Source organism: Carettochelys insculpta, chromosome 10, assembly GCF_033958435.1.
Source record: "Carettochelys insculpta isolate YL-2023 chromosome 10, ASM3395843v1, whole genome shotgun sequence".
Taxonomy (NCBI): domain Eukaryota; kingdom Metazoa; phylum Chordata; order Testudines; family Carettochelyidae; genus Carettochelys; species Carettochelys insculpta.
The window spans coordinates 17143008-17167686 of record NC_134146.1 but is presented as its reverse complement, the minus strand read 5'-3'; the positions used below and the strand labels follow the sequence as shown (position 1 = coordinate 17167686).

Below are 24679 nucleotides of genomic sequence, written 5' to 3'. Positions count from 1 at the left end.
TCCTCATCTATATTCTCCATAGGTGCGTCTACAAGGCACCTCCCTTTCAGAAGGGGCATGCAAATATCACCAATCAAAATGCAAATAAGGTGCTAATTAGCATACTGTGTGCCTCATTTGCGTAACAGCAGCCACCCACTGTTCCAGAAGTGCTGTTTACAGGGCGGGGGAAGTCATGTAGGAAGGGTTGCTTCAAAAACAAACCCGGTTTTGAAAGTTCCTTTCTTCCTATTTTGTTTCAGGAAGAAGGGAACTTTTGAAAAGTTTGCTTTTGAATGAACCCCATGTATACGGCTGTTTTTGCCCCCAGAACAGCACTTCCAGAAACGGGATCACATAAGAGTATTCAAATGAGGCAAGAGATTTGTAAATCTGTGCTTCATTTGCATTTTCGATCAGCCATATTTGCATGCCCCTTCCAAAAGGGAGGGGTCATGTAGAAGCAGCTCATGTGTTTGAAACCAGAGATTTCTAGCAAGTCTTGGACCCTGTGTGTACTGCATATGTGGATGACTTGTAAGCAGTATTCAAAAAGGAATATTCAAGGACAAAGTCAATATACATATCTGTAACACTGCAAAACTGCAACATCTGCAAAAGATGACTGGACTAAGATAAAATCTTTGTGATGATATGATGGAACTTCTCAGACATGCTGCATATGTCTCCTGTGCTCTCTTGGAGGGGGGTCCTAATCCTGTCTGTGGGAGATGAAACAACTGATTACAAGGAGCTGTGGTGAAGAGGTCCACCTGAAGAGTGCCCCACTTCTCGAAGAGCATGGTGGAAACTTGAGGAGAGAGAGTCCACTCATGGCGAGAGGAGAACTGCCTGCTCACTGGTCAACTAAGAGATTACCTGCACATGGGAGATGGCAAGCTTTCATGTGAATGCAGTGCGGGATGCAAAAATTCTGCAAGGTGGACAGCCTCCTGACACAACATACCACTTTCAGCCCCCCTCGTAGCTGACACAGCACATTATGGCTGTATTGTCTGTGAAGATCCTCCCTCACCTGGCAGACCTCACATACCCTGCAAACTACTCACACCTCCTTCACATTTATGTGGAGAGGCACCCCCTGCACAGACCAAGTTCACCAAGATAGGTGCCTCAGACCAGATCCAACACATCCAATACCAGTTCAAGGGACTGGGGAGGGGCCTGAAACGGTATGCCAACCAGAACGTTCTCAGGACTTGGCCACCAGGCGAGGACCAGGATTACCACCAATCTTTCCACAGAGTGTCTGGAGGGTATATACACTGACATCAGCCATTGCTAGAGGGGTTGCATCAAAAACCTAGTGTATTTGACCATGTATGTGGATGCTGCCATATGTCTGAGCAGCTGAAGGGATATCCTAGCCATAGTGGTCAGAGAAGTGCTCAGTTTAATTCTGATGTGTGTTAGGGCATGGTACGTGTCCAGAGGGAGGGCTGAGCCAAGTACTGCACCTATAAACTCTACACATTGGAGCAGTGACTTTTCTGTGTTTACCAACAGGCCAAGACACTGACACAGGTAAAGCAGAAGATCCATATTTCTGTGGATCTTGGAGCAAGAGTCACCTTTGAGGAGACAACAATATGCAAGGGTAAATCTGCTATGCTTGTCATCTAAGGTGGGCAGCCACCACCAACATACACTTGATAAACACCCGAAGGACTGTGGCTATGGGGAATGGGAGAAATTGTGAACTAATAGCGGTCAGTTTACATCATGAACCACGGGAAACATCTGCAACCCTCGAACACTGTAATATGGAAATATGTGTCTTTGAGGATGGCATACCAATCTCCCAGATCCAGGGAGGGGACGACAGAGGCCAGGAATACCATGCAAACATGAGGCTCACCAGGTATCGGTTTAGGCTGTGCAGGTCCACAATAGGTCAGAGCCTTCACTTTGGCTTTGGGGATCAAAAAGTAATGTGACTGAAACTCTTGGTTCTGGTAGTAATGTGGAATCTTCTCCACTGCCTCAATTGAGAGCAAGCCTTGTCTTCTCACAGAAATGTCTTGTGAGAAGGGTCCTGAAAGAGGGACTGGAGAGGAGGAGGAGGAGAGCTGGAGTGTATAGCTCTATCCCATCATGTTGAGGACCCAGCAGTGTGTGCTTATAGAGTGCCAGGAAGAGAGAAAAGAAGGAAAGGTTGAAGAAGATCACATGGGAAGGATCCGGCAGGTGTGAGAGGTATGTCATCCTCAACTGTACACTCAAAAAGGAGCGCCTGGAGGTGACTTTAGGATGAGGAGCTGGGTTGTGCAGAAGACTGACCCTTAGACTGTCTCTTCCTGAACTCCTTATACTTGGTCTGTCTCAAGTCCTGACAGGGTTGGGAAGGTCCTCTGCATGGAGACAGCTGAAGCCATAGAATGAGCTACCATGTCCAAGAAAGCTTGGAGCACAGTTCAAATGGCCATCACCCCCTCCTCTGCTGGGGCATGAAATTCCTTGAAGTCCTCTGGGAGAGAAGACTCACATTTAGCGATAGCCCACTGTGAGATAAACATGTGGCAGGCTAAAAGGGCTTGGTTATTCACCACCCGAGTTGAAAACTGGAGGATGACTAAATTTTATGCCAGAATAAATCAACTCCTTTTGAGTGTATATTTTTTATAGATGCCATGGGCTGGCCTCTCCTGGTGGTTAAGGGCTTCTACCACCATGGAATTGAGGGCTTAAAGGGAACAAAAAGTACTTGTTCCCTTTTGCTGGTACAAAGTATTTTGCACTTCACCCACTCAGAGATGGAAAAAATGGAGGAGAGCTTTTCCACAGGGCCATAACGACTTGGTCACTGCAGCATGGAGAGATAAGGCCACCCTAGCTGGGCCTACCTGTCCGAGCACTCCAAAGAGGGTATCCGAATCCTCAGGCTCCTCATCCTGGAAGTTTTGGTTGGTGGCCAGCCTCTTAAGGAATTCCTGGTGGGCCTGGGTATCAACCAGAGGGGCCACTGGGGGAGCCCTGTTATGGCCTCATCAGGAGAGGAGGAGAAAGAGGCCTGCATGACAGGGGAACTATCTCATGACTAGAGGAGGCTGAAGAGTGTGCCTTTACTTCCTGTTCCACCTGTGGGGCTTGAGCCTTTCAAGCCATGTGTGCTGGAGGGCATTTGGTGAAGACAGCCAATGATGCTGTTCACATAATGGCTATTGAACAAGGTATCTGGTATGGCACACCCCATGGATTTCAGCGGTACCACTGGATGGCCAAGCCTTTGGCCACTGAGCAGTCTGGGAGCCTATCTTCAGTACCGGACACGTTGGACAAGATGCTTGACACAAAAGGCTCCAAGACTTGGTCTGAGGCCATGCTGATGGAGTGTTCAAAACCAGAAGACGAGGCACTGGAGCCAGTTATTGGTGTGGTACCTCACACTGGCCACCGATATCGACACCCAGGATGCGAAGGAACATTGACAGCAGTCCTCTGGAGAGTGTTTGCCACTAGGGAATCTGCAGTGTGGGCATTGTTGGCTGGCTGACTCATACCATGATTGAGAGCGGCTAAGGCAGAAGGGGCCAACCCTTGGCTCTCGAGCTGAATGCTGATCTTTGAGCCATTAAAAGTAGCTCCTCCTCAGAGCCGAACACCGGGAGTGCTGTCCACCACTCTGTGCACATGCCCCAGCGCTTGATGGCAGCACCAGTGGCTCTGGTAACTCATGGGCATCAAGTTAGAGCAGGGGGGCTGGGGGTGACTGGCTCTGGGGAGCTGGGAGGGGGAGGGCACTGAACCACGTAATAAATATAATATAATATACATAGCTCTTTGCACTCTATCCATGTGGCTCTTAATCCCTAAGTGGTCAGCCACCCCGGGCTATAGGATCAGTGTTGAGCACCTGAAGAGCAGTGCCTTGAAGCAGAGTGTGGGACTGCCAACCTCTGTGCTCCTCATGGACTCGCTGCAGTGAGGCATGAGGGAATGATACTGGTAAAGTGAACAATGCTGCACTGGGCACCTGCTTGTAGATTGATGTTTGGACTGCAGAGAGTACTGTTCCTGAGCATATTGTCCATATTGAGAGGTGGGTGCCTCAGGAGAGCTATGCCAAAGTCCTGAGGAGCCTGCCTGATATCCTCTGCAGCCTTAGCCCTGCTGTGGACCGTGCCAGGCTATGGGTTCTGCAACTGTTGCCATAAAGCAGTAAGGCCTTACACAGTCCACCCAAGAGAGAAGAACCCCTTTGTGAAGGCCAGCCTGGCATCATGCCCGATTTTTCTTTATAAACACAGCTCCACAACTAAAGGAGTGGGGGCAGCACCAGTATCGACAGGATGTCCTGGGCTGCCTGCAAGACCACCAGCACTGGTAGCACTGGAGCTGTTCAATGCCATTCTGAGAAGAAGCCAGAGAGCTAGAGAGGGAGCTATGCTCTGAAGAGGCAGGAGATATTTGCTGTAGTACAGCAGAAGAGTCTACCGATGTTGACACCTTAAGCCTATCCTCCTTAGACCCTTAAGATTTGCCCTTGCCTTGCCTAGGCTTGCATAGAGCTAGAGAATGGTGCCAAAAGGCTGACAGCAACAGCAGCTGACGTCCATTGTTTGCGTACCGGAGCTAAAAGGGATTCCATTAGGAGAACCTTAAGATGACTGTATCTCTCCTTTTTGTTACAAGACAATCCCAAGCACCATCACTGGCAGCAAGAAGGAACTGAGGTTGGCGGGATCCTGAGGCATCCTATATCGTGTAAACTGCATGTGCCACTCCAGGGGGGCACGTGAGTCAGCTACCCTATGGGTATTACTAAGGGAAAAATCTTCTGGCACATGTGCATGTGGCAAGCACACACACTTATGTAGAATGGACATGAGAAACCACTTGAAGAACATCTTCATTTCCCTAAATAAGATTTTCTGGTGGAGTCTTTTCTGCTGTAATTGAGATTAGTCTAAATGGCCTCTGATTATAGCTATTGGAGAGGTACTATTCACAAATTGAGGCCAAGATACATGGGGTTCCCTCTGTCTTGGATCAGCCTCATAGCCTTCTTAATGAAGTCCTTCTTCAGTTGGAGCCTTCATCCATTACAAGTTCAGGGAGGGAAGGAGCAGCAGATACTGCACTTAGTGGAGACTGAAGACTCCACAAGACAGTAAAGGCAATACTGGTGATGGGGGGCAAGGTGAGGACAAGAAACACAGTTAAGTCCTAGAACTCTGTGAATAGTCCTGGTTCCTGAGGTGGGGACAAATTGAACTACAGTAGGCTATAAAATTCTACAATTTTATACACAGGTTGTGAAAGGTGAAGATAGTGTCAGACAAAGAAGAGTCTGACTGAGGCCATATGGAGGTAAGAAGGAACTAGAAAAACATCCTCCTCACTGCTCCTTATATCATCAGACTAGAGCAAGGGGGGAACAGCTGTACAGGTGCAGACTAAGAGGCATTACTTGCTAGGAATATCCAATATCAGCCACATGGAGCACTTATATATCCATGTGTAGAAATCATGGAGCCCAGCTCTTTAAGAATGATTATGTAAATTATATCCCCCCCATCTCTCCCACACTCAAAAAGTATCCTTCTCCAGGTAAAGTCAAGTTTTGCAAAAAAATCACATATTATAGGTAGATTGTATTGCAGACACAAATTATACATTACAAAATGTCTTTTGTAAATTGAGATGCATTGTTTCTTCATTTTATACTTTTAGAATACCTTAAGCTCCACAAAGCAAATACAAATTTCATGGACCACTCACCTGCATGAGCAGCTTCAGCTAGTACCTTCAGCACCTCTTTTTCTATTTCAGCACTTGTACAGATCTCTTCCCATGTTCCTTTAAATCCTCTCTTTCGAGCTAATTCTGTAAGCTCCTTCTGATTTGGCACAACAAATGCAATGACATATGACTGGAAACTGAGAAGAATAACGTGGACTTTAGTATGGATTTTGTGGCGTTAACAAGTCATTTAAAAATTAATAAAGTTCAAATTTTCTAGCTAATATGTTGATTTTAAACATTTGTCTATCTAGAATCTCACAGAATAAGAACACAGAATTGTACTTCTGCCCTTTCCTACATAACCGGAAGTTTGTATTACCAAATAAAGTTACTTAGGCCATTAGAGACCCATGTTAGTATTACAGGGAAATAAGATATGGGTAGAAAATAACAACTTGGAGTTCATTAAGCAAGTTTTAATTTAAATTTATAATTATAAAATCAGATTAGCAATTTTTAAATACAATTTCCTTATGAGATAATGTGGATTGCCAGTTTACATAAAGAATAAAAATAAAGCATGTTGGGGCAAATAATTTATTGGGGAGCAGATCTTAATCTGTCCTCTACAGACACAGAAAGTCCCCCTGCAAAGAAAATAATTCAGTTTGGCTATAATAAGATGAGAGGAACACAGTTTCAACTTATGCAGGATGTGCTCACCATGTTGAAAAGGATATCAGTTCTGGTACGTCTTGATTATACCTGTCATCCTGGGGCATATTCCCTCCCTAGATGCACCACTCATTGTCCCCTCATAAGAACGCCCATACTGAATCTGACCCAAGGTCCATCTAGCCCAGTATTCTGTCTTCCAACACTAGCCAATGCCAGATGCCCCTAAGCGATCGACCAGAACAGGTATGTGTCAAGTGACTTCTCTCCCGTCAATTACTTCCAACCTCAACAAACAGTGGCTAGGGACACTATTCCTGCTCATCCAGTCAAATAGCCACTGCAGGACCTACCCTTCATGAATTTATCTAGCTCTTCTTTGAGCCCTGTTGAAGTCCTGATCTTCACAACATGCTCTGGAAAGGAGTTCCACAGGTTGATGATGTGCTAAGTGAAGAAATACTTGCTTTTGCTTGTTTTACACCCGCCAATGATTACTTTAATTCAGTGAGCCCTATGTTCTTATGTTATGGGAACAAGTAAATGACTTTTCCTTATTCACTTTCTCCGTACAGACTTCTGTCATATCCCTCTTAATCGCCTTTTTCCTAAACTGAAAAGTACCAGCCTTTTTATTCTCTTCATATGGCACCCATTCCAAACCTATAATCATTTTGTTTCCCTTTTCCAATGCTAATATATCTTTTTTTGAGAAGAGGTGACCACATCTGTATGAAATATTCAAGATGTGGGCATACCATGGATTTATACAAAGACCATTTTTCTCCCTGGGAGGTAGCATGAGACAGAGAAGACACAATTGACTAGGCGGTAGTTTTCCTAAATGCTGCAAGGACTAGTGGACCATTCTCTCAGGTTAACAAATATAAATGCCCACTGGTCAATGAGTATCCATGATGCCAAGATCTTCTGGATTTCAGTATAATTTAAAATTAATGGGGAAATGGCCACTTGCCCGCAGGCGCACAGTGAACATTAATGACATGGTGTTTTGTGCAGTTTTTCTGGGAGACCCAACTTATCTATCGGTGCCCTGGCTAATGAAACTATATATAGGCCACATGGATGGAAGGAAGGAACATTTTAATTATTGCCCAAGTAATTGCACAATAGTGGTTATTGGTGCATTTGCTCATTTAAAAGGCAGACGGAACAGACTGGAAGCAGCCGGGGAAAAACGTTCCATTAAATTGCATGTTGTGTTTTGCATAATATTTGTGACAGCAAGAAGGCAAATCTTACAGGTGGGTAGGAAACTAAGGTTAGACTTGCTTAGAGGTTCGTGCAACCAGCAGAGACCTGCTTAGAGGTTCGTGCAACCAGCAGAGCATCTTACGTAGAACACAAAACACCAGGAGGATGCTGTCAGGGATGCCTAACATTTGTATTTTGAGTCATATGTGAGAACATGATGGACTGTGGAGGGTGTTCTGGTGAGCATGAGCACTGGTATATTGTGTTTGGGAGGCTGAAGTTGAATGGTCTCTATATGATTTTGGAAAAGCCAATTTATTATGTCATTATTTATTATTATTTTCTGTATAAAATGCATTTATGAGTCATAATGATGTATTATATATAAAAAGTTTTATTATGAAAATACAATAAAATACCAAATACAAAGTTTTAATGGAACAAATGGGGGAAAACTATACAGTTATACCCCGAGATACGCCCATTCGAGTTATGAGAATTCGACTGAGTTTCATTTAATACCCCTACTTCAGCTTACGAGGCATTTCTTCACATTTACGAGGACCGGTTTGGAGGCTGGCAACTCTGGTAGGCAAGCACCGAGGGGATGGAGTCAGACACGTTGGTCTTGATGAAGAGGCCGTGCAGGGGGGCAGCGGCGCCCTGCAAGAGGGCGGCAGTCTGGTGCAGGGAGGTAGACTTTTCCGAGTCCTGGCAGTAGATCACGCTGCTCTGCGAGACGTGGATGCTGGGCACGCAGCCCATCCCAGCCCCACTGCTGCTGCTCACCCCCCGGGTGGTCAGGGTCTGCCACTGCCGCCCGCCCTGCGCAGCTTTGCCTCAGGCACTGCTTGCTGTCTGTGGCGCTCCCTCCCATTTAGCGCCTGGTTTGCCCGCTGCTGCCGCCAGTGGGGCCTCTGCCACGCAACCACGCACAAGCGAGGCATCGCCCTTTGCTAGCCAGGGGTCCCCTGTGCCTGCTTAGCTCCCCACATGGCCAGCCCCTGGCAGTGCCCACTCCCTGCTTAACCTAATCTGTGCTCAGGCCGGGCTGCCTCCCCGTGCCCTGCTCTGCCCTGCCCGCTCCCTTGCATCGGATTTAATGGGATTTGGAGTTGTTTTAGCATAAATGGGTGTAAATTTTGGGGCTCAGGAACACACAAAATTTTTTCCCGTTGAAATTAATGGTAATTACAATTTTCAACTTACAAGAATTTGCCCTAAGAGTGGTTTTTCAGGAACGAATTACCCTTGCAAGGTGGGGAAGACTGTACTTGGAAACACATTTAATCAATCTTAATAAGTAATCAACTGCAAACGAAACCTTTAATAGTAGTAGTAGGCATCCTTCGATCCTGAGGGATCGTGCGTTTATGCCCCAGTTGGACTGATTCGAGCAGCATCTTCTGTGGCTGTGCAATCCAATCTGGGAGTGGCAGTCCTTTCCCCACTGTGAGCAGCAGAAGGCAGATGTCGCTCTGGTATCATGGGCACGGATCTTCCTGAGGGCTCTCCTATCTTCCGCTTCCTTCACCAAGGTAGTTTCACACACACAACAAGAGCTTACTTCACTCCCTGTTTCCAGGCATGCCTGTCTGAGGCAAGTGAATGCCAGGTGTTCACACTGATACAGAGAGCGCTGAGGTCACGCTTGCACGTGTCCTTGTAGCGCAATTTAGGTCTCCCTTTTGGCCTCTTTCCAGACGCCAGTTTGCCGAAGAGGAGGTCCTTCAGTATTTGGCCATCCATCATGCGTGAGACATGGTCCAGCCAGTGCATACGCCTCTGTTTGAGAAGGGTGAACATGGAGGCGGTGCCTGCCCTCTCAAGCACTGCGCTATTGGGGATCTTGTCCTGCCATGAGATACCGAGTATGCGCCTAAGGCAGCGCATGTGGAATGTGTTGAGCCGCTACTCTTGTTTTGAGCGCAAAGTCCATGTTTCACTAGTGTACAGCAGTGTGCTCAAAACACAGGCTGTGTAGACCTGCACCTTGGTGTGTACAGTGAGCTTACTGTTAGCCCATACTGTCTTCGTCAGCCTGGAGAATGTTGTGGCGGCTTTTCCAATGTGCTTGTTGATCTCGCTATCAAGTGACAAGTTGTCCGAGATTGTCGAGCCTAGGTACACGAATTCATGGACAACTTCCAGTTCATAGTCTAACACGTTGATAGATGGCTCGTTACCCACGTTTTGGCCCATCACCTGGGTTTTCTTTAAGCTGATTGTGAGGCCAAATTCCATACATGAATCCGCAAAGCGAGTTATGAGTGACTGCAGTTCCTGATGAGTGTGAGCGGCAATAGCTGCATCATCAGCAAAAAGGAACTCTCTTAGATGCTTCGTAAGCACCCTGGTCCTTGCTCTAAGCCTCGACAGTTTGAAGAGGTTGCCATCCATTCTCGTGCGGAGAGAGATGCCCTCTGTAGCAGTTCCAAAGGCATATTTGAGCAAAACTGCAAAGATGCCGCCGAACAGTGTTGGAGCCAGCACACACCCCTGCTTCACTCCACTGAGAATCTCAAAGGGTTCAGATGTGGATCCGTCGTATATGACGGTCCCCTTCATGCCTTCATGGAAGGACCTAATAATGCTGAGCAGAGTTGGGGGACAGCCGATCTTAGCCAGAATCGGGAACAGACCTTTTCTGTTAATGAGGTCAAATGCCTTGGTCACGTCGATGAAGGCAACATACAGAGGTTTGTTCTGCTCCCTGCACTTGTCTTGTAGTTGCCTAACAGAGAAAACCATGTCTATGGTGGACCGTTCAGCTCTGAACCCACACTGAGACCCAGGGTAGACTCTCTCTGCAGGAACACTGAGCCTCTTCAGAACAACACATGCAAATAGCTTCCCCATGGTACTGAGAAGGGAGATGCCATGATAGTTGTTACAATCGCTTTTGTCACCCTTGTTCTTGTAGACAGTAACGATGTTAGCATCCCTCATATCTTGCGGTATGCTGCCTTCTCTCCAGCATTGGCAAACTATTCCATGCAGCTCTGAAACTAGGGTACTACTGGTGCATTTGAGGATTTCTGAGGGAATACCATCTTTCCCTGGGGCTTTTCCAGAAGAGAGTGCTTTTAGCGCGTCGCTGAGTTCCTCCAAGGTGGGCTCAGCATCGAGTTCAGTCATGGTGGGCAGGGGTTCGATGGCATTCAGGGCTCTCTGTAACTACGGTCTCTCTGGCGTACAACTCTGAGTAGTGTTCCACCCAGCGTTCCATCTGCTTGGAGCAATGGTAAAAACATTTCAAGTACAACAATTTGAAAGAAGGATGTAAAAAGATAAAGGCACGTATACACCTTGGCCCTGGCTCTCCACACAGGTTCTCAGGTTAAGTGCCTTGGCTCAAAATTCTCAGAGCTCAGAAGAACTGTCTTTTGAGGTGCAAGTGTTCTCATTGCAAAGAGGCTGGATTTGAGAGCTAAACAGGAACTTCTGGAACCACTGCTGCAGGAATGCAGAGAATTAGGAATAGCTCTGGTCCCACTAGCTAGCACTGTCCAGGATCTGAAGAACATGGCTGGGTCCCAAATCATGGGACTGCAGGGTCTGCTGACCTAAAAGGCATATACTTTGCAAGAGGATGTTCTGTCTCAGGATACCACCCAGGAGTTGCTTCTGAATCTCTCTTCCTTTTTCCATGATCTCCTTCACCATGATGATTCCATCCTAGGTCACAGCCACACTTTTACTGGCCTCTGCAACACCATTATTGCCCATTGCCATGATCTCCTGGGACAACTGCTCTTCTTTCTTCCTCCCTCCTTCATATACAGTCTCTTCTGCAAACACCTTTAGTCTTCCTTTTTCCCCCCTCCAGGTTGGCCAGCAGTACAGACCCTGTGCTTGATGATCTGACTATTGAAGATGCTGTGGCTTTGTAGTACAAAGAGACCAGTTGCTTATTATTCATATCCCACACAAATCATGATAGCTGTTTTTGGTATGTACATGTGACTTCATCTCCTGGAGACTCTTGCCATTCTTGGGGGAACCTCAGAGATGGTAAGTGTGCTACATGTGCAGAGGGATCTACTATATGTTTTCATGCTGTTAGAAGTCACATGGTTGGAGCTACCGTTTTGCAATTTTGTTTGTGCCCTGGATTGTATTTTAACTGGGTTAGTAGAAGCCCACTTAATCAATCAAAAATGGACAGGTCATACGCCCCCTACCACATTGTCTTCTTTTATCCCTCTATCACAATATTTCTCCCAAGCTTTTTATTTTCTATCTGGCATCTGGAAATGTCCTGGTCACTAACCCTCAGACACACCTGGCCTGAAATGTCCACCAAAAAAGTCCTTATGCCTACAGCTGGCCACAAAGAGTTTCCCAAACTGACACTTCTCCTCGAGATCTGGGGTCTCAGCTTGGCTCCAAACAGCTGTACAAGTCACGTTGTGGGACTTCTCATGTGTTAACACATTTTTATCATCAGAATAATGATACTCTGGAATCTAGGAGCAAAAACCCAAAATCTGGCTCACTGCCACATTTTAACAGGGAGGGAAAGGATCATTCTGGAAACTTGACATGATGGTAAGGAGGGCACAGGAGTAAATCCACAAGTCATAAATGGCTGACCAAAAAAGGACTATGAGATAGCCATTGAAAGCACGGAAAAAGGTGGACAGCAGCAGTTAGCACACAAAACACCAAACTAATTTATTCAGGAGCAAATCTAATCCACTTGCCAGAGTGTTCCAGAATACAGTGATGATATACATTAGGCATATGCAAGCGTATTCAAACAACATCAGCTGGATTTGATAAATCTTAAAACCCCTGAGTAGACAAGCCCTCTATGAGTTTCAACAACACCAGTAGCTGAAGAGCGGTTTTCCATTGCTGCACCAATGCCTAATGGTCAATGAGTCAGGAGGGTTCTCCTTTCACTCTTGCAGATTTCCTCAACATATTCAGTAATTTGCGGCAGATATATGAAATCAGATTTGGCTACAAATGTATTAATTTGATTGTGTACAAGTATTTATTCATCAACAAAAGAGAACTACTGCTTAACATTTTTTAGTTTTTGATATGGTTATATTTGTAAGTGAATACCTAAGCAGAGCACAAAACTTCCCCCCACCCCAAAAAAGACCCCTAAAATAAATATATTAGAAAATACAGACCCCAAAGTCTTGGAAACATCAGCACTCTTACCTGCATGCATATGCACAAATATTATCTACTAACGGAATATTCTTCAAAACGGCTTCAACTTTGCCAAGAGAGACGTATTCTCCAGCTTGAAGTTTTACAAGGTCTTTTTTACGATCTATTTATGAAGGAAACAATTAAATAAATATTATTTGCAAAATGAAAACATTGTAGCCTTGCTTCTTCTCATTTCTGAAATCTAAACATATAAATGCAACATAAGCATATTTCTGTATTTTTAAACTGGATAAATTTAGGACCAAGTTCCAGTTTTTGGTACTGCATAGATTTACAAAAACAATCTGCCTAGCCTATAAGATATGTTCTTCTACTGAGAGTCACAACCAACTGAGAGTCACATTTTAAGATACACAAAAACCTTCCCCCATTGAAATGGTACTTTATCAGATATAACAATGATCTATCAGCATTGTAAGTGAACATAATATAGCTCATAATTAGAATTATGTGAAAAGCAGTGTTTGGCTAAAAGAGAGGGTTTTGTGAAATGGCTGTTCCTGCAGGCACTCCATTTTAGATTAATCTGTGCCCTTGTCATCAGATCCTGCTAAAAACCTGAGTGGGTCACATGTGCTGTCCCAGTCTTATGCCACCTCTCTGTAACTCATTCCTCCTTGGTTCCTTCTCTACTGCAGAGTCTTTTGTGTGAAAACTATAAAGCAGAGAGGTGAGACAAAGGATAATGGAATCCCAATACTTCAGAGTGGGACTGTCTCAGTGAACTTGGCATCAATGTGGTCTCATGGGTCAGGACGCGTGTTTTCTTTTTTTTTGTTTGTTTGTTTGTTTTGGTAGATTTCTGAGGAGGGGAGGGTGAAGTCTATTTCTCCGTCAACTTTTTGATGGATTGCTCCACCCTTTGAGAGGGTAGCAAGGAACCTTTGTCAGATGTCACCACTGGGACCAATGCCCAGGAGGTCTACGTTCTCTGATTAGATGCTGGGCACAGAGACTTCTCCCTCATAAAAACCAGGATTGAGGACTGGCACGTGAAATAACATTTGAAACCTAGGAAGCCTGCCATGTCCCTTAGAATAGGGTCTCTCCCACAAGGGAGGGTAAACTGTATTATACTAATGAGTAGCCCAATAACTAAAATTTAAATTAGTAAGTTAAGAGATAAAAAGGGTAATAAACAATTAATTAGCAGTCTAAAGTTAAGATGGGTAAAGATAAATCTCAGAGGCACTGCAAATGCTTGGTTTCAAGGTAAAGAAGGGAGAGAAGGTGGTCATAGATGCCCAGGTTGTAGGAGCCAAGCAGCAGAGCACTAAGTAACTGCCAGGAGTCGTGCAGGACATGGACAGCACACACGCTACCCAACCAGGCACTGCTACTGAAAAAATCTCTGACTATAAGTACAAATCTACTGAAGTGGCTCACCCACAAGAACACTTTTCAAAGAACCCATTACTGCACAGGAACTACAGATTCAAGCTGCTTGGCTCCTACACCTACGACCATAACATGTGCAAGGAATTGAACAGCTATATTTATTCTTGTACAATAATTAGAGATTACAGGGCTCATTTCTCAGGTCCGGCTGAGGTCTCATTGCTGACCTTCTCATTTGGGTACTGCATTAAAGTGCCCCTCACCCCACTCAATCCTGGATGTACAGTAAGGGGTTGAATCAGACCTTGGTATATGTGAGGACAACTTGAAGGCTGTTCTCTTTGGATGGAATGGCTCCCAAAGAGCTGCTGCTTCAGCTAGGAATTGCCAAGTGCAAGGGCACTCTGACCAACCCACCCCCTTCCCTGGTCATACCCTAACATACTCCCTGGGGCAGCCAAGTAAACTACTTTTGCAACTATATTGTCTGGAAAGACCAACACATAGGGATGTAGGACTGGACTGATACCACAGTACAAATAAAGTCAATAGCAACAGTCTTTGTTTTACTCTTAAATCAGTGCCCCGATTTTCAAGATTACTAAGCACCCAGAAGCTCTCACTAATTTCAGTGTCAAGTATCAGAGGAGTAGCTGTGTTAGTCTGGATCTGTAACAGCAATGAAGGGTCCCTGTGGCACCTTACAGAACTAACAGAAAAGTTTTGACCATGAGCTTTCGTGAGCAAAGACTCACTTCATCAGATGCTGATCATGGAAATCTGCAGGGCCACTTATAAATAACCCAGTCATGCCACTTATTTGTGTGCCTAAATACAACGTTAGGAATTTACCTTTAGACACTCGTTTTAAAAAAAGCGCTGACTTGCATGTATTCCTCTTCCATTGTCTGTAGAGTACTGCATTTAATACCAAGACAAAGAAAACACCCCTAATAATATTTGAGAGTATAGTACCAACTTAATCATAGGGCTGGAAGCGCCCTCAGGAGGTCATCTAGTCCAGCCCCCCACTTCAAGCAGGATCAACCCCACTAAGTCATCCCAGCCAGGACCTTGTCAAGCCTTGAGGGATGGAGAATCTACCACCTCTCTAGGCAATGCATTCCAATGCTTCACCACCCTCCTGTGAAGTTGTTTTTCCTAATATCTAACCCTACACCTCTCCCTCTTCAGCTTCAGACCATTGCTCCTTGTTCTGCTTTCTGACACCACTGAGAACAGTTTCTGACCCTCGTCTTTAGTGCTCCCCTTCAGAAGTTGAAGGCTGCTATTAAATCGCCCCTGAGTCTTCTCTTCTGTAAACTAACCAAGCCCAAATCCCTCAGCCTATCATCATAGGTCTTGTGAACCTAACCTCCCTCCCTCCCTCCTTCGCCCCCTGCCACACACACTATCAAAACCCAACAAAACACAAAAAATCTCTCTAAAACTTAATATAACAGTTTAAATAAGTCATAAACCATCCTCTAGGAAAATAGAGTCCTTTGTTCTTCCTCTTCTTAGAATATTAATATAGATTTAGCTATGCTATTAGGTGCAACATTTGTAGTTTAAAATATTAACTGGAGCTTAGACACATGGAACAGCATGAACCCAAATGCTAAGTCGTCTAACACTTAAGAACTGTAAGTAACAACAACACTATAAGGAAGTTTAAGTAAACATACTCATAGATGTCATTTACCTGAACTGTTTCAATTGAGAGAAGTAAATTAATCAAATTGCTTTGATAACTCACCAATTATTTTTAGACAACCATCTGCATGGAACTCTCCAATGTCTCCAGTATGGAGCCACCTCTGTCCATTCTCATCCACAGTGAAATCTTTTTTGGTTCGTTCTTCATCTTTGTAGTAGCCCATGGTCACATTTTGGCCTCCAATAAGAATCTCACCTCTAGGATATGGCTTATCAGTATTATAATATCCACCTAAAAACAAAGGGAAGAGAAAACGTGTACTTGTACTTTAACTTGGCCACTAGTGAATCACCCTTGATGTGGTACATACAGAGCTTTGTGTCACATTTCAGTCTGTTACCATTAAATAATTTTCCAGATAGGAGAACATAAGAACGGCCATACTGGGTCAGACCAAAGGTCCATCTAGCCCAGTATCCAGTAGCCAATGCCAGGTGCCCCAGAGGAGATGAACCAAAGACAATGATCAAGCGATTTTTCTCCTGCCATCTATCTCCCGCCTTCAACAAAAGGCTAGTCACCATACCTTACCCCTTGCTAATGGCCATCTATGGACCTAACCTCTGAATATTTATCGAGCTCTTTTTATCAAGCACACACACAAAGTCACATGTTCGTATATAATGTGAACGAAGAAAGAAATATTTTAGTAGATCATTTCTAATGCCTAGGAGTTCCATTTATGGACCAGCACCATGGACAAACACAAGCTGTAAATCTGAACTTGTTTAAAAATATCATAGCTTTGCTGATAACCAAATCTATAAAATATTCATATTCATAAACTTTACAGCAGCTTTGGAGAAGATTTCTTAAAAAAATAAAATCAAACTTGTGTGCAACAATTAGGAAAAACAAACACTCATCTAACAAACTAATATTACTGAAACAGTAGGTTTTCATTCATTCTGAAACAACAGCAGAAACTAATTGCATGGCTTTATTATACTAAATATTATCTCGCTAGACAATTATCAATTGTTTTCTATTGTCTACACTGAAATTATCTAAACATTCTATTCACTTCCTCTTCAGTAAGCAACACATGCACTGTACCACTTGGGAGTAGATTTAACTCAATCCAGCTTGAGCAAGCTCTGTAAAGGAACGTGGTTGCAAGCTCACAAGCCCTGTGCAATCCAGGGAACAGCTTTACTTAACTGTAGAACACTGGGCATAATGCAACAAAATAAATACTGACATAAGGTTCTTACATGCATTTGAGTTTCATTACACAAACATTTTCTTACCTTCTTCCCAGTTCAATAATTTGATTTCACAGCAAACCAAAGGCGCGCCTACTCTCCCCGTAGTGTAGTCCCAAACTAAAATAATTAAAAAAAAATCAATTAAAAATTGCAAATAGTTGAAGGTGAAGATTATACAAACAGATCATGGCATCCATTTCAATTTGCCAAAACTAACCTTCAGTGATGGTTCCAGCCCCAGCTGACTCAGTTAGTCCATATCCCTGTCCCACAGGGCAGCAGAAACAGATGTTCATAAATCTCTGAGTTGCAGGAGACAGTGGAGCTCCTCCACATAATAGGACACGAATTTTACCCCCTAGCAGCAGTCGTACTTTCCGGAAAATTAGGCTAAAAATGCCAAGTTAAGAAAGGAGAATGTTTTTGTTGTTTAAAAATAAAAGACCAAGAGAACTATCCTGTTTGTAAGGACATCAAAAAGTTCGTGGAACCTCAAATATGTTTTTAGATGTGCAAGAAATTCACAATGGCTGCATTTACACTAGCAAGTTCTCCCGAAAGATTTTTAGAAAGAAGTGGGCTCTTTAGAAAGATCCCAGGGAGCATCTACACACAAAAGGTGTTCTTTCGAAAGTAAATCTAAAGAATGTGGTTCTCCTTTTGAAATCACTCTTCCTTTCCCATTTCAGGAAGAGCACCCGCTTTCAAAAGCTTCTTTAGAAAAAAAAATGTGGGTAGTTGCTCCATAGGGCCCTTCTTTCGAAAGAACAGTCTTAATTTTCCTTGTCTGGCCTGTTCTTTCAAAAGAGCGGGGGTTGTGTGGATACTCTCTTTCAAAAGAGCAGGTCACTCTTTTGATCTGCTTTTTGGTGCGTGGACACACTCTTTCGAAAGAAGATCTTCCTGAAGAGATCTTCCAAAACAGCTTCTTTTGAAAGATCTCTGTAGACGTAGCCAATTAGCTCCCCAAAGAGTACACTTAAAATTCAAAGTTTTGCAAAATAATGTTTAGAAAGAAGATGTTCAGGTTTTAATTTTTGCATTTTAATCTGCAGACTAAGTCTAAGTACCTTGAATAGACTTTAATGAGACAGTACAGTTCTAATATCTATTTGCCCACATTTCTGAAAAGAAAAACAATCTGCAGAAATCTGTTTAAACTATACAATATGTTTTAGTCTTAGTAAGGTCTGAAATCACTTAAATCATACAAGTGACTTGAGCTTGGAGAGAAATAGCAGGATTTAAGTACACTTGCAGAGTTAAATCTGACATTTCTATGTACGTAGAAAGCTCAGAAAACATTAGCAGCAGCCTATAAACAGTAGTCAGTTACATACTGTTAATTTTAAATAAGGATTATAAAATGATTTGAAATTACCACCTTTTTGTCTGCGTTTTTGAATGACTTCTCATAGAACTTCCCAAAGAAATATAGGACTGGAATGGACCTCAACAAGTCCATAAGTCTAGTCCCCTGCACTTCATTAAATTAAGGAGCAATTCAATCTCAATCATCCCTGACATGTGTTTGTTATTTGTGAACCATTTTTAAATAGAATGCTGTCCTCCAAGTGCCAGCAACCCTTCCCATCTTGGTGTCATCTTTACATTTTATAAGCACATTCTCCACTCCATTAATCTAAGTCATTAATGAAAAATACTGACTACTAATAAATTGAATGGACTGACCCCTGCAAAAACCCACTAGGTACGTTCTACAAGTTTGATAATGAGCCATTTATAACTATGCTGTGTGTGGTCCTTCAACAAGTTCTACACCTGCGTTATAGTCACTTAGACCACAATTCCCTACTTTGCTTATAAGAATGTTGTCATGTGGGATTGTGTGAGACACCTTATTAAAAATCCCTATAAACCAAATCTAATGCATCTCCAATATCCACTATCCCAATAACCCTGTCTCAGTGGGAAATTAAACAAGTCTGATAAGATTTGTTCTTGACAAATTTCTGTTGGGTATTAAGTGCTTACAAGCTGACTGTTTAACAGGTGCCAGTATCTTCCTAGCTACCAAAGTTAGGTTGCCTGCTCTGTAATTCCAATTCTATAATGAGTCCTCTCTGTTTAACAGGTAATATGTTTCTTTTTCTCCACTCTGCTGGAACCTCCCCCATCCTTCAGGGGTTCTCAAAAATAATGGCGAACAGTTTAAAATTTGCTTCAGCTACTTCCTTAAGTACCCTAAAAATGACTTTCATCAAGTTTTGCCAACTTGGATACATGTAACTTAATCTCAGTATTCTTTAACCTGTTCTTGCCTTATTCTAACTCATATTCCCCGCCTCCCCCGTTGTTAATATGAATAGCACTGATTATCTGATCATCATAAAACACTTTTAATGAAAACTCAGGCAAAATAGGCATTATATAACTTTGCTTTTATTATATCAGTTATTAGCTCTCTTTCTCCACGAAGAGAACTTACACTTTCCCTCATCTTTCTCTTATTTCCAGTGTTTTAAAGAATCTATTTTTACTGGCTTGCTAGGCATAAGCCACCTTGCTGAGAAACTGCCAGCCCTCCTCAACTTCTTTTTACCTTAGACTGTCTTCCAAGATATTACAGCCCAGTTTTATGATAATAAAGTTCACATTATGTTAAAAACAAAATATGATATCCCTTGCTAAGTTACAGAAACATATTTTTCCCTCCAGGTATGTACAAAGTGCCTATTAAAAGCTAACAGGAGCAACATAATGAGTAACTTGAATAGGAAAATATCAAAGCTTTCAAATAACTGAAAATAATAATGAACACTTCTATGATATTTATATTAATAAACCTGAAGTAATTCCAGCTGAACTATTGACTTACTGTGAGACTTTAGACAAATCAATGGATTTAATTTGTGCCTACAACAGTGGGCTTTAAAATTTAAAAAAAAGCAGGGCTTCACTGAAAACCAGGTATTGTACATATCACAACATTTTGATAAGCATTAAAAAAGATCCCCATTAAAAAAAAATTGAAAATCTACCTGTCACAAAGTGGTGTGGTGTAGCCTTTTGAAATCTGTTCCATTTTATAATTGTAGGCCAATATAAAGAGATTCCTTTGGAAACTGGTCATTTCATTCACTTTATTCATGACATTTTTGTAGATCCGATCCATGATTTCCTAGTTACATTAAAGGATTAAACCAGCTAAGCAAGTTAATAAAGTAGCAATACTAAATTTAGTGCACTAAAAGTCAAACAAGAGATGTAGAAATGCTCACAGATTTCCACGGACACACCTTTGCCTGTTGCTCCTACCTCTACAGGATACCTGTAGCTGGGGCAGAGTCTCCAGCACAGACCAGGGAGAGAGAGCAGCAGTAAAACACATTCACAGTCTGAGGAAATGCAAGGTGCAATCCTAATTTACCAGCTGCTTGCAACATAAGTGTTCTATAGTGGGGGATCTACACATCTAATCAGCACATTATGGTGCACTGGCTATGTTGTGCATGCTGGTATGTTTGCTAACTCTCAGGCTGCATCTACACTACGAGATAAATTCAAATTTCAAGGCATTATCATGATATTAAAATGTGACTGTCTTCACACTTAATACTGTTAACTCGATTTATTGAGCCATAATACTGATTACAATATATTGATATTACAGGACGGGTATAGAGTCAAATTCGAATTTAAAATCTTGAATCAAGACTAGTGTGGAAGCGCCATGTCCTTAATTTGAATTTATTAGCCTCCAGAAGTGTCCCATATGTATCCCACAAAGCTACGCGGTGACCCTCCAAATATGGCCGCTTCACTGTGTGCTAATCTCAGGAGTGCAGGAACAAGGTCAAAGTAAGCCCACAAAGTTTGGATTTAATTTGAATTTGATTTAAAATTTGATTTTGAATTTAGCAGCCCAGGCCTGCAAATATAAAGGGCGTCCATTATGAAAAAATCCCTTTGCCCATCACATTGCACCACCATCGGCAGCCACTGCACTGCATCGGTAGCAAATTTCAGTAGCCCCGTACTGCAATCATGAGCACTCAGGGCAGTGATCTGACTAGCACTCGTCAGGCTTGCAAGAGAGCTCCAGCTTGGACCCACCAGGAGATTCTTGATCTCATTCCCATTTGGGGAGACCAATCGGGAGCGAAGAGACTCCAGGTGACCAAGAGAAATGTGGCAAACTATGATCAAATGGCATGTGAGATGGCTGCCCAAGGTTACTCCCGGGACTCTGCGCAGTGCCAGGTGAAGATTAAAAAACTCTGTCAGGCCGATCAAAAACTTCGGGAAGCCAACCAGTGGTTGAGGTGGCTCCACGGACCTGACGCTATTATCAACAGCTCCACATACTTATGGAGAGCAACTGCACCATGGAGCCCAGACTGAATTACGACACTTGTGGAGACCCTGGTTCAGAGTTTGGGGTAAGCCCGGAGAAACAGAGTGGCCCAGAGGAGAGAAGGAAGGGAGCAATGAGCAGGGGAAAGAGTAAGTTGTTCCAGACAGGCTGTAGCTCTTCACCATAGACCTGGAACTGGTCCCCTTCATGGCAGGCCCCTCCACAGTGTTCCCCTTCATGCCAGGACCCTCCAAGGCAGTCCCCTCCATACTGGTCACCAAGACCATTGGAGCAAGTGGTTCAGGTGAGTATTTATTCTGCATGCTAGAAGCAGGTTGGGGGTTGGTACAGCTATAGGGTTGTGTATAGATACCCATTTGCTAGCTGTGGTTCTGTGCCCCTCAGAACAGCGTCTTAGTGTTTCCGGGAATGGAGCGTTTCTCCCTTTTGAGATCTCCTCAGAGGCCTCATCCAGGCACTCTTATATTTTTTTCACAAAGCTCTTGGGCAAGCCTGACTTGTTGCAGCTTCCATGGTAGCACACCTTTACATCTGCCTGCGGGAGCCAGCAGGTGCTCTGTGCTCCACCCCACAATGCAGTTTACAGAGCTCTGCAGGGGTTCCCCCCATATGTCCCTTTCCAATCAGCATTTCTTTTCATTTTTAAGGACTCCGCCCTCTGCCACATGGCTGCCTGGCTCTTATGTCCATTTCCCCTCCAATGTCCCTTTATATCCAACCTTTCTTTGGATTAGTTTTTTTTCTTTACATTATCTTTAATTGTACATCAAACCTCCACACACAATCATCCATTTTTCACTGCCCCAGGACACCTGGCAGCTTCCCCTGCTTTGCAGAACTTCCCATTCTCCCCAAAAGAAGACAATTACTTAGAGCTTACCATGTCCACAAAGCAATGTGCTGGATAAGGGATGTCAAGTGTGGTTTTGTGAAATGCATGCTTACTGCCGCATCCTTAATAACCCATGTGACCTTCAAAAGTATACGTTCACTGATAGCACACAGGAAGACCCATTCATTGCACTTCAAAACACATTGTCAATTGTATCTTAATTTTGACCTTCATTTTCCACATCCAGTGACCAACTTTCCAGAGAAAACCAGAAGACACAAGAAATGCAAACAAGATCTGATCCTCCAGTATACGGAGAAGACTGAGACAGAGCACACGAAGCTTACAAAGGACGCTGGCTCAGTGGCGTCACAGTACAGCTGAGTGGTGTCAAAGTCTAGTACAGTTTAACAAGAGAATGCTTGACCTCCAGCAGCAGCAACTGTCAAAGATGAGTGAGGCCGCAGCAAAGCACACTGAGTTCACAGCAAGGCAGACTGAGGTTGCAGCAAAGCTCAAAATGGCCATTACTGAGCAGACAGAGGTTCTGTGCTCCCTGCTTCAGCTGCAGAAGGACTCCCAACCTAGCAGGGAAGCAGCTGATACCCACTGTTCAGAGTCCCCTGACGAGAGGTCACCCACCCCCTGTCGTCATGGTCCCTGTACATGGGGAGAGAGGGCAAGGCTAAGTTGCTGCTCCAGCCCCAAGGGCCTCTGCAAAAGGCTATTCAAGCACGCTTGAAAACACTTCTTTTCCCCAGCCACTTGACCCTCTCCTCCCCACAAAATTAAATAATTTCTTTGAATTCAGTGTGATTTCTTGTCCTACAGGAGTGTACCAGCGGTGGCCGGGGGTGGGGAGAGAGAGACACCACAAATCAAAATGGGCAGATTAAGGGAAGGGAGATGCTGCTGAAGGCACAGCTGCCCAGTGATACTCCCTGGTCCACAGCAGATGTGCGGCTGAGAGAATCAGGTGGGTGGAGGGAGGTGGGGGATGACGCTGAAAGTACATGCATTCTACTTACTGCAACTTAACCCCCTCCCGCCAAGTAAAAGCATTACATAAGAACGGCCATACTGGGTCAGACCAAAGGTCCATCTAGCCCAGTAGCCTGTCTGCTGACAGTAGCCAATGCCTGGTGCCCCAGAAGAGGTGAACCGAAGACAATGATCAAGCGATTTGTCTCCTACCATCCATCTCCCTCCTTCGACAAAAGGCTAGGCACCATACCTTTCCCCTTGCTAATAGCCATCTATGGACCTAACCTCCAAATATTTATTGAGCTCTTTTTGAAACTCTGTTAGAGTCCTGGCCTTCACAGCGTCCTTTGGTAAGGAGTTCCACAGGTTGACTGTGTGCTGTGTGAAGAAAAACTTTCTTTTATTAGTTTTGAACCTGCTACCCATTAATTTCATTTGGTGTCCTCTCGTTCTTATATTACGGGAACAAGTCAATAACTTTTCTCTATTCACTTTCTCCACACCATTCATGATTTTATATACCTCTATCATATCACCCCTCAGTCTCCTCTTTTCTCGACTGAAAAGTCCCAGTCTTTCTAGCCTCTCCTCATATGGGACCCATTTCAAACCCTTAATCATTTTAGTTGCCCTTTTCTGAACCTTTTCGAATGTCAATATATCTTTTTTGAGGTAAGGAGACCACATCTGCACGCAGTACTCAAGATGTGGGAGTACCATAGTTTTACATAGAGGAAGTAAGATATTCTTTGTCTTATTCTCTATCCCTTTTCTAATTATTCCTAACATCCTATTTGCTTTACTGACTGCCGCCGCACACTGCGTAGATGTTTTCAGAGAACAATCCACTATAATTCCAAGATTCCTTTCCTGATCTGTTGTAGCTAAATTTGCCCCCATCATATTGTATGTATAATTAGGGTTATTCTTCCCAATGTGCATTACCTTACACTTACCCACATTAAATTTCATTTGCCATTTTGCTGCCCAGTCACTCAGTTTGCTGAGATCTTTTTGAAGTTCTTCACAGTCTGCTTTGGTTTTGACTATCCTGAACAGTTTGGTGTCATCTGCAAACTTTGCCACGTCACTGCTTACCCCTTTCTCTAGATCAATGACGAATACGTTGAACAAGATTGGTCCCAGGACTGACCCTTTGGGAACGCCACTAGTTACCCCCTTCCATTGTGAAAATTTACCATTTATTCCTACCCTTTGTTTCCTGTCTTTTAACCAGTTCCCAATCCATGAAAGGATCTTTCCTCCTATCCACCTAATTTCCTCCTGACCACCTAATTTACATAAGAGCCTTTGGTGAGGGACCGTGTCAAAGGCTTTCTGGAAATCTAAGTATACTATGTCTACTGGATCCCCCCATCCGCATGCTTGTTAACCCCTTCAAAGAACTCTAATAGATTAGTAAGACACGACTTCCCTTTACAGAAACCATGTTGACTTTTGCTCAACAAATCATGTTCCTCTATGTGTCT

The 24679-nt window shown here is 43.6% G+C and overlaps 1 protein-coding gene across 2 annotated transcripts in view; it reads right to left on the bottom strand.

The window, feature by feature from the left end:
- ACSL3 (acyl-CoA synthetase long chain family member 3) overlaps positions 1-24679 on the bottom strand; it is a 102642-nt gene that overhangs the window by 4383 nt on the left and 73580 nt on the right. For both annotated transcript variants that reach the window (XM_075004572.1, XM_075004574.1), the window contains exons 10-15: positions 20037-20176; positions 17252-17424; positions 17077-17151; positions 15866-16057; positions 12754-12868; positions 5722-5879 (exon numbers count right to left, since the gene is read on the bottom strand). In XM_075004572.1, coding sequence (XP_074860673.1) covers positions 5722-5879; positions 12754-12868; positions 15866-16057; positions 17077-17151; positions 17252-17424; positions 20037-20176 — 853 coding nt within the window. The remainder of the gene's footprint in view (positions 1-5721; positions 5880-12753; positions 12869-15865; positions 16058-17076; positions 17152-17251; positions 17425-20036; positions 20177-24679) is intronic.